The 11,161-nt window shown below is 38.3% G+C and overlaps 1 protein-coding gene across 11 annotated transcripts in view; it reads left to right on the top strand.

The window, feature by feature from the left end:
* Positions 1-11,161, top strand: part of MFSD6 (major facilitator superfamily domain containing 6) — a 48,603-nt gene that overhangs the window by 31,070 nt on the left and 6,372 nt on the right. For all 11 annotated transcript variants that reach the window (XM_032995244.2, XM_032995240.2, XM_032995239.2 and 8 more), the window contains 3 exons: positions 4,125-4,222; positions 9,590-9,751; positions 10,327-10,425. In XM_032995244.2, coding sequence (XP_032851135.1) covers positions 4,125-4,222; positions 9,590-9,751; positions 10,327-10,425 — 359 coding nt within the window. The remainder of the gene's footprint in view (positions 1-4,124; positions 4,223-9,589; positions 9,752-10,326; positions 10,426-11,161) is intronic.

Raw genomic sequence — 11,161 nt, 5'->3', positions numbered from 1 at the left:
GAGAGATTACTTAAAAGATGGGGTTTTTTTCTTCCTTTAAACTGAGGAAGATCTCTTTACTTTGAGCCAGTCTTTTAATCTCTGAATTTGACAATAATTAGTATGAGAAGATATGGCAGAGACTGGAGGAAGGATATGATGATGGAGGAGTGGTGAGAACAGATCACAGTCTTGATAGCTAAAGATAGCTTGGGTATGCTCTTTCGATGTACAGAATTCAGGCTTACACTTCAACTAGAGAAAAAAAAAACAAAAAAACCAAAAGAATGATAGGCTTGTGAATAAGATGAAATAGAAGGGGCTAGGAGCATTGGCCAATAAAAAGAAAGATGATGTGTAGGATTAAGTCCTTTTATTTATTTTTTTTTTCCCCTTTGCCCTATTGGGCCTATGAAGCCAAGACTGGATCAAGATTGAGTTGTTTAAATGCTAGTTCCTATTTGCAATGAAACAACATTCTTTATACCTACATCTGGGAGATGCACATTAGTCATGTTTTAATGTTATCTAATGCTTACTTGTATTTAGTCATCACAGTTTATGAGGTGTCTCCTGGTTGCCTGCCTTCTTGTCCTTTTTGAACTTTGTATAATGCATGATTTGTTCAAGAGGACACAATTTTTTTTTTTTTTTTAAAGAGGAATGTATAGGAGTTCAAAGCTCATGTTCTTTGATAGTTTTGTATGTGTCTGCTGCCTTATAGTACATATATTCATTCTCCCATTAATAAGGACCAATAGCCTCCAACTATATGTCCTTCTTGGAAGCGTCCTAGCCAGAAGCATTTGGAACTGGTATTTTAAAATATTTTTTTATTAATATCTCAAAATTCCTTTCTTCTGTGTTGTTAGACTCCTAGATGTAGACAGTCTTTCTGCGGTATTTATTTGAATGTTATCATTCAATCATTCCTTCCTGTCCTAATTCTTTGAAGACAGGAATGAGTACCAGAATTTCATGCACTGTCACAGTAGCAGAAAAACTGCTATCGACTGTTCTTTGGAGAACTACAAGAAAACAGGCTTTACACCCTTGTCAGATAGAAGCTCAGTTTTCCTTTTCTATCCTCGTAAAGCTTTCTGTTTCTTCCATTGTATGTGTTGGAATATAAGACCCTTACAAATGGAAAACTATTCAGTTTTTACAGCTGTTTTTTTAGCTAAGACTCAAATTATTGTTCAAGCATTTTAAGCGTGACCATCCTAAACTTGCTTATTAAAATGCCTGATTTCTGGCATCATTAGCTTTACTGTTCATACACATGTGCACAGCATGTGTGCATATGTTATACTTGCTGCTAGTATTTCTAACAATGTATATTAGCAGGTCACTAGATGAATCTGGAGTAATGACAGTGATTGGTTCAGCTGGAAAGCTGTTCTGTGGTCATACAGATTTATAACGAGAGGAAATATTGCAGATGTTAGAAAGGTATTTTTTACCTTGCCCACTCCAGCCACCTTCAGAGAGATGGCAGAGTAGATTTTCATTTAAAAGTAAGCTGAAGAGTTCAAAAGAAGTCAGTCATCAGAAAGTGCGATGAAGGCTACAAGTCCTTTGAGAGGATACTGCAATGGAAAAGTGTACAAAACTGGCTATCAAATATTTAGACACCAATGTTGAATGGTATCCTGTGTAGAAGCACTCATAACTGCCACTGAGTTTAGGAAGATGATGATAATCTCTGAAAATAACCTCCTACTTGAGGTTGAGCCTGAATGTGTTTGTCTGACCACAATTTCAGCATGTGAATTTTTATAGGAAGCAGAGACTGGTAGTCATGGCTGTAAACAGCTTTGTCTCCTTAACTTAAATATAGATTCAGTGCTTTAAATGTTTAGCCTGTAAATTGAATATGGTGTCTTTGTGGATATTGCATATAGGATTTATAAGGAACACCTGTTTACATTTTCCATTTAGGTCTGATAAAGAGCCTAAGTGATTATTATAAATACATTTTTGAAAAGACACTGTAAATTCACAGAAGTTCTCATGTGATGTACCCCTCTAAAAGCATAATTATAGAGATCTTCATAAACTGTAAATTACTCTGTACATACTCTAACAAATTAAAAGGTAGAAACTGGCTAAATTGCTGCACTTAAACTCTGAATCCAGGTCTTTCTGCAAGTGTAGCATGGCGAAAAAGCACAGGTAGCCGAGTGTGTTAGTGGTGATGGAAAAACTATGAAGCAGGAGGAGACCTCTTGGCTGTGATAGGGAACAGCTGAGGGGAACAGCTGAGATGGGAAGAAAGTTCTTGGTGTACAGGCAAAGTTTTTGTAAGACCAAACTGAAATTAAGCTGGCAAGAATTAGTCCTAAACAGAGAGCTGGGCACATATGTACTGCTGATGAGGAAAAACGAATATATGGTGAGGTGATTCCTTTGTATCCCCAAGAGTGTGCATCACCCTGCGCCCTATTAATAGGGGAATGAAGAAAGGAGCCTGCAGACCTTGTATCTTTGCTTACCTTTTGTGGCAAATGTGCCCTAATACACTTCAGAAATGTGACTGTACATAAGAATTACATTAAGTTGTGGGTATGAAAGGAACTAAATTATTTGTTTGGAACAGAAGGCATTAATTAAAGGGGGAGATTAAATTTATGATGCATGGCGCAAAGAACAACTTTGTTCTCTTTATTGTATAACGAACTTTTTCACGGCTTCCCATGTTTTCTTCAATGAATGCTTGGGCTTGTGTTGCCTAAAGGCAGCTTAAACCAGCTATTCATGGACCTCACATGTAGCTGGAAGCAACACATCTTGGTCTGATGCATGATTTGGGGAGGGGGTGGGGGGGCGCCTTCCTGCAAGCTTACCCAACTTGTTGAAAGTAAAACGTGTCGTCTTCTGTAAATCCATGTTGTGAAATGCATAGACGTGTCTTTATAATTTTGAATGGTTTTTGATACCACTGACATGATGAAAACTATGGTACTAGTTCTTTAGCTGTCAACGTGTGTATTTGGAGACCTCAAATGTTAACAAGAAGCTGCATTTTTATCGTTGCATCTCACTCTAGATTTTTCAGTGGCTGTACCGTTTAATTAAATCCCCGGTCTGCTATTGTACAGTAAGTAACTAAAAAAGCAGCACAGAGAATAACGAGCCCTTTCACAGTGACTGTGCTTACTCCTTAATTATTAATTACATTTATTTCACCTGTGCAAACCCAGGGGTCAACCAAGAAGTCATGTTTGGACAATAAGTTACCCTTGTCCCTGAAAATAATTTTTTTGAAGGTTGCAATAGCATATTATCTCAAGCTAAAAACATGTTTTGAATTAAGTCTTTGTTTCCTAAGATCCATCTCAAAATAAGAGAAGGATAGCTGGATGAATAAGGACCCCAGAGGTATGCTAAAGTAAATCTGAAAAGTGTAAGGGAAGAGTCATCAGGTTAAATGTGCAATGAGAAATGCACTACACAACTAGTCTTTGTGCTTCATTGTTTAAAAACTGTTACAAGAGCTTTTTTTCTCTTCCTTCTGAGATGCAGCATCTGCTGCTTTTCAACAGGATGGTTAAGTTCTATCCTGAGGCATGTTGTTATAAACCATATTGCTTCTGTGGGATGTGTTTTTAGAGCAGTTTGCAGATACTGGAACTATAAACTTATATTAATTGGGGTAAAATTAATTCATTTAATACAAACCTGCACCAGGCTTACATTAAAATGGCAGAATGAATCTCTGAATGATTAGAAAAGAGGATTGTTTGAGAGGGGTGTTGAATGTGCTTAGAAATGGTCTCTCCGAAATACATTCCTGTATGGAGCGTGTCATGGAACTACAGAGCTTAGTTAAAAGCTCAGTGGATCTGCTGTCCCTTTGAGTTTTTTGGGTTTTGTTTGGTTTGTTTGTTTGTTTGTTTTTTTCCATTAGGATTTTGAAGAGAGTGTTAACTTTAGCATCGGTTTGAATATGTGTTTGGAGCGGGCAAAAGGAGAAGGAAAGTTTATGTTTGGGTGTAGGATTTATAGAATGTATTTTGTGTTAAGCAAATGCTTTAGACTGGCAAACTGTACATGTGCAAGTGATTTCTGAAGCAGTAAGCTATAACATACCAAAAAAGGAAAGTGCAAACTATCCTGACTTCTCTTTTCCTTACTTCCTTTAGAGTGCTCTATATTGGTCTTGCCTGTAACACAGCTCGATACATCTACATCTCGTATCTGGAAAACGCCTGGACTGTTCTTCCGATGGAAGTACTTCAAGGTAAGACAGTGCAGTAATGCCCTTCCAGTATAAGAGCAGGTGCTTACATTTGTCTTGTTTTCACATGAGCTGTGATTTAAGTAAGAACCTGGCATTTCTCTGTTTTTTTGATCACAAATATCCCAGAAGACCCAGGTTCATAAGGCATTACTGTTTATCTTGGGAAATACTTGACGTCAAAAGGGTGGTTTTGCATTTGATTGTGCACAGTTCTTTGTTTATTCAAACAGAACTGAGCGAGACTAACACACCCTTTAACTAAACAAAGAGACAGAAGCACAAGCTGGGTACACACCTACCGAGAATCCTGTTTGGTGGTAAATGTGAACGTCTTAAATGCAAAAGGTTGCAGTTCTTGAAAGGATGCTGTAAAAAAACAAGACAAAACAAAACAAAACAAAACAAAAACCCAAAAAACAAAACAAACCCATAACCTGGGTCTTTCTGTCTCTGTTAAAATACTTTGTAATTTTTCAGTGGTATTGTTCGATCAATACCTTTAGACTGTAAAAATATTTTTTTAATAGAGAGGAATTTCTTTCGATAATTTTGTCTGTGTTACTAGAACTTCTTTAAGATACTTGCCCTTTAACTAATTTAATTAGAAGGACAGAGGTGTGGTCTATGAAAAGTAATTTGAGCCCTGTTTTCAAGTCTGTTGTCAAAGAAGTCTGCAAGACCTTCGTTGCAATGTTAAGGGAAAAATTGTTCTAACTTAGATTTTATGACTTTTTTTTGTGTCTTTGTACCATTTCTCAAAACCACGAAAAATCTAAACTAGGTTACTTTCTGTTTCTTCAGTATTTGAAGAATACTGAAGTATTTGGGTTTGTAAGCTTGCAAGAGGATGATTAATTGCAGTGCAGAAAATGTTTTCCCTGCCTTTAAAAATAATTGTACCATCTTTGTTAAAGGCAGTATTTTGGATTTACACAGTACTACTTAGAAAATTTTCCACAGATTATACTTAGAAGTTTTATTCTTCTATGTCCGGCATAATTTTAATTTGCATTAACTTCTGCTGTATTTCCAGAAATCTTTGTAAGGTAGATTTTAACTTGAGTTATAAAATGCCACTGGGGACCACTGTGTAGATCTCTACATATATGTAGAAGGAGATCTGTTTGTGTCCTCGCTCCTTCCCTCTCCACTAACAAGAACGATTTATTCTGTTAAAACTGCCACAACAGCAATCTGCTGAATTTTGTTATTTAAAGAACCCCACACCACAACTATTGAATTGGTACTTCATCATTCATACCAAGTATTAAAATGTAAAAATGTTACAAAGAACCTGAAAAATGCAGATGTGTTATATTCTTGCCTGCTTCAATGTTTAGGGGGAACAAATTATGAATACAGAGCTTTGGGTATTATCTTCCAGGTAATCCTGTTTTAAAGACACATCAACTCAAAATATAGGAAAAAAATGTGTGTCTCAACAATACAGTCATAAGTTTGTATCAGCATCCTACAGTCATGACTGAGAAGTTTCTTTTACGTTGGATCTTGGTTTTATTCTGCTGAAATTACAGTATGAGTTGCCTAATTATGTATGTTTGCTTTTACAGCAAGGCTGTAAGGGAGCTTTTTTCATATTTTTTTTTTGTGTGTGTGTGTTGGTATAATCTTGAGCAATTGAGATTTAAAGAAAAAAAATAAGGACTTTCAAAATAATGCTTTCTCATAAATTTATCTGCCAGACTTTATATCTAGCCACTGCTGAATCATGTATGCTTGGGTTAATCTTGCTATTTGCAGTTATTCATAGTTAACAAATGGGAAAGTTAAAAACAAAATGAACGCGCGCGCACACCCCCCCCCCCCCCCGAAAGCCTCCTCGTGTTCTACATGCACTTTTCAGTCTGCATCTAAGAGAGTTTATTAGTGTCCATGAAGTCCATGGGTATACTACGTGTGTGTCTAATCACTGCCACTACATTTGTTGCATTCCAGTAATCTCATTAATTGTTGCTGAATGGGAGACCAAGTTTATCAGAAGTACTGTTGACTTTTTTTTTGGTCCCCCTTTATTCTTTGCCCCTCCTCACTCTTACTGGTTTTAATCTCTTCTTGATTCATTATTTCTTTTGCAGCAGTTACCAAATCCAGTTCCTCTGGGCTCTGCTTTCTTTCCTACACATCCACCAAATCTGTCGATAGGGACAAGAGATGACACCTTAATGAAATTTGCTGAGGTGGAAGCTCTTATTTTTAAGTGAGTTTGTTGACAGAGGGAGGTAAGACTTGTAGCTGCTTTGCACATGTAAGGTTAGGAGTATGTAAAACCAAAAAAGAGTAGATTATGTAGAACACATGGGTACCATGTGGGCCATGTGACTGCATCAAGTTGACAGGTCATTTAAATCCCTTGGTGAAGACCTTGTTATAATCGTACATAACTCTTTTTCCAGGAAGCTGTCAAATTCTATGTAAATTCTAGTTCCATCAGCCGCAGGGGTTTTAAGGTCAACAACAGTTTTGGCTGACTTCTGTAAAGAATTTATTTTTCTGTTTAATATGTTTCTGCAATACAAGAAGGATTATCCCCATGAGCTCTGCTGAAGGGCATGGAGAGATTTCTGGAAGATGACTCTGCAAACTGCATCTATTGATTGTAATAGGAGCCATGCTGCGTTTCAGTTGCTGCCTGTAACTGGGATGGGGAGGACTCCTTAAGTGCATCTCACTCTGAGAGGAGTAAATGAGGAGATTTAAACTCACATCTTAATTCAGGGTTTTGAATCTGTATGCTGTATTGACTTGTGCGTGCAACGTATGAAAATAAGAGCTTAGGCTGAACCTTTAATAACTGAAAATTTCAAGATATCCTTGTAGGCAAATGCATATAGTGTATATACATATGTCATGGGTCTGCAAACATGCAGGCAACCTTGTTCACTGAGCATTTAACAGATTAAGTTTTGTTATGCCAGTTAGTTGCAACTTATTGTTCCAAAGCAGTGATCCAGATTCTCTGGTAACAGCTATGCAAGCTCACCAATTGCATAACAGGAATTTTCTAAATGACAAAACTGTCTTGATAATCCAAAACTGAGCTTGGCACTTGGCAGCTATCTAACAAACTCCAAAACAATACTGTTCTAAGTGACTCCTACTGATGATCCAGCCAACACAGTTATGTCTAGAGAGTGAAAAGCTTGGGTCTTTAACTGCCAATAATTGGGATATATCTTTCTTGAAATAAATTTGTGGCCCCAAATCTTCAACTCATGGTTTATATGTAAATTATCCTAAATTTTGTAAACATTGTTATTCTAAGCATAACACTAGGGTTGTTACACTTGTTGGAACTATAGTCCAGATGGTGAAATGGCAGATAGTGGTTTTAGCAAATAATGTTAAAATATATATATTGTGAAAAACTTATTTTTAAAAGAATTGTGATCAGCAGACCAGACTTCTTATAAAAGTTGTTGTAAAAAACTGTCCCAAATAGTCACTGTTGTATAAATAATTACAATAAAAATCACATTAATAATGTACACATTCTAAAGAAAAAAACAAAACAAAACAAACCCTGTACCTTTAAAGGCAAGTGAAATAAGCTGGTTTTAAAGGTATGGAACTGGGAACACTGTGTTCTATCTGGATTGACTAGTAAAGGTGAAAACATCCAAGAACCTGTTGGTTAAGTTATGGTGTTTTGTTTTCAAACAAATACAGTGGTATTGTGCTTCATGGTTCAAATAATTTCTGATGTGTTTTTGATTTGCCTGGCTTTAAAACTTGGCTTAATCTTTAATAGCTGATAAAACTGAATGTTTTATGTTAATTGATCCCCTTTCTAGAACAAAACCCACATTATCTGTGTTATATTAGCTTTGCTGTATTATTGGGACAGTTCTTGGTTGCTATTTTCAGTACATACACGAGTCTGCATTAGAAAAAAGTAGATATTCAGTGAGATTTAAAACACAGCTTTTTTTGTTTGGAAAATCCGTGATTTTTAAAGCCTTAAGCTGTAAATGGCAGGGTAAAATACACTCATCCTAATGCAAGCTTTTTATTTTTCCACAAGGTGAACGTACTAATAACGAAAACCAGCTCTGCAGCATATAAAGGTAGTCTTTACAAACCCAAAGCTTGAGAAATTTTTAGATTTGGAATGAAATTCAGCAGCCTTGTGGACATCTAACATGTCTGTACCTGAACTGCTCTAATTCCATAACAGTGCTATTTATCGTTTGACAACTAAGCAAAATCCAAGTTACTCTGTAGGTGTATTATAAAATCATGTGTTTTCTTCTCTTATGAGTCTTCAGCCTAAATGCCTAAGTAATTATTGAGTGTCCAACTGTTCATTAATAAGTCAGGTATAGAGGACAGAAGCATGTTGACTGAATCATCGATTGTGCCAACACTTTTCTTTAAAGCTGATGCAGCAGAGCTTAGGCATTGGTAAGCTGTGATGACTATTTTTAATACCACTCAAATAAGAAAAAAATATTCCCACTCAGTCTGAGGGTGGCAAAATAGTTCAGTCTTATTTAACGTGTGACGAGCTACAAAACTGTTTTGTGTTCCCAACTTCTCCACAACCCTGCCTTTGTCCGTCCTCTCCTTCCTCACTCCACGAATCGGTCCCCGCCGAGCGGGGCGGGTGCTGGAAGAGCAGAGGGTGCGACGGGAGGCGCTGGGGGGGTGCAGTCCCAGCGGGAGGAAGGGCGCGCCGACTCCGCCGCCGAACACCAGGCGTGGAAATCGGCATCTTCGGCCTGCCCGGAGGGGCCTGGCGTGCTTTTCCCTTCCAGACCGTTCTGTGCTAAATGCAGAGCGTGTCGGTGTTGAGTTCGGTGAGAGGTTGTGTGGGGGGGGTGGTTGGCTTTGCGGGGGAGTGAGAAGGGCAGGCGGGGATTAATTCTTGCCTCTGAAAGAAGGTGGGTGTCTCCGGTACTGTTTGGCTTTTCTGACCTTTGCAGTGCCTGCATAGTGGCAGCCAGGAGACTGCTGAGAGGCATCAATACTTTAATTGCCTGCAGTTTATGAAATGGGGAACGTATTTCAAAGCCCCCGGGTCACTCTTGAAGGGATGAGGCAGAGAGACTTTTGCAGCACTTTATTTAGTCTTCCGAGGGAGTGTGCCTCAAGAAGAGCAGTGAGGTCATCCCAGAGGGAGAAAGAGCTGTTGATGGGCTCTGCAGAAGAAGGAGTCGTCATGTCTCCCTGTGGCTTGGTTGCCAGTGTCACGTTACCAAGAGCTGATTTGTACTTCACAGGCGTTTGTCAGTGAAGGGATTTTGTTGTTCCTCCCCGACGCGTGCTCGAACTGGCCGGTGGAGTTGCTCTGATCCTGTGTTGGTGCAGGTGGGGCCCTGTACTCTTCACAACGTTCCATCTCTCCAGGTGTCACACACGCGGCTATATGGGCGGCCTGTATTTCGTACCTTAGCGCAGCAGTGCCTCCGGAGCTGAGAACGTCAGCCCAGGGAATCCTGCAAGGTCTCCACTTGGGTCTGGGCAGAGGATGTGGGGCTATGGTTGGAGGTGTTTTGGTCAATTACTTCGGTAAGCAAAAATTGTATTGAATAATTTTATTTATTGAAGTTCTGGTTTTACTCAGCTACCAGCTCTAAGCTTATTTATGCATGAGGTATTGTTATGTTTTATAGAGTAATGCACTTTGTATATATCATGGAATTATAGAACTGCTCAGGCTGGAAGGGACCTCAGGAGATCTCCAGTCCAGGGCCCTGATCAAAGCAAGGTTAGCACTGAATTCCGACAAGGTTACTTATGACTTTGTCCTATCAGACTGATTAAATATGTTATGCCTAGATATTTTTAGTATTGTGTGAGCAAATCTCCAACCTGATCCTTAAGTAAGATGAATGAATCCTTTGTGAGAGAATGGGTTGATACTATGCAGTCTCTCAATGAACAAATGAGAATCTAATTACTTGGTTAAAAATCCTTTGCAAAGCCTGTTGAAGAAATGTTGGGGGAGGAAAATGTAATGAAACAAGCTAATGAGAGTCTACATGGGACAATACATACCCAAAGAACGCATAATGCTGATTCATTTGTATTAAGTAAGTAGCTTCTCAATTAAAAAAAAAAAAAAAAAAATCATCTCATTACAGGTCCTGCTGCCACATTCAGAGGAATAGGGATGGCTTGTTTAGTGATTCTTCTTCTATTTGCACTGATCCAGTGGCTGTTGGTTCCTGATGAAGAAGAAGGTAAATATTCATGTCATTGAGACACTACAAAATTAGAGCTATTGAAAGAAGGCACCTCTGAAACTGCTCCACGCAGCTTTAATTTTGTACGTTAGGTGTCTTTACTCAGATTTTAACAAAAGTTTGTTTTCAAGTGAGAAGTTTTTTCCTCAGCAACGACAGAAATTGAGGTGACGTGCTCCTGTTTTAAGAAGGGCAGCATTGAGTTCTTGGATGTCAGTAGGAGGAAAGTACAACATATTTTACTCCCTGTATGTCCTCTTGGTTCTGGGAATCCACTAGGTTAGTCTTAACAGCTGTAGTGAGTCATTTCAGTTGCATCAGTTCTTTAAGGTCACCTTGACCGCTGTATGCTCTCATATTCTACCAGTCCAAGCCACCTCTGCCAGAAATTGTAGAGAGCGCTTCCGAGGACACAAACCCTTATAGCTGCCTCAGTTCTGTTCTGGCACCTGAGAAATCCTCCCTCAGGTGGAACTTGAACTTTTTCATCTCCACCTTTATTAATATAAAGGCTAACCAGAAGTTAAATATGCAGTGCAAAGTTAAGGATTTAGCATAAACCTAATTCTTGCAGAACAATAAAACTGTGGCAAATTCTGAGAAGTCATTAAATTTTTTTGTGCTGCTTTTTACCCAGATGTTACTTTCCAATATGAGCTTTGAGGATGAAATGAAAGTTAGTTTTGTTTAGCTGGAATATTAAATGAATTGTCCTTGACTAGTTATCAAGTTG

This window comes from Tyto alba, unplaced genomic scaffold, assembly GCF_018691265.1.
Source record: "Tyto alba isolate M040663 unplaced genomic scaffold, T.alba_DEE_v4.0 Super-Scaffold_7, whole genome shotgun sequence".
Lineage (NCBI taxonomy): Eukaryota > Metazoa > Chordata > Aves > Strigiformes > Tytonidae > Tyto > Tyto alba.
Note: the sequence above shows the minus strand (reverse complement) of the source record. Positions and strands in the feature narration are given on the sequence as shown.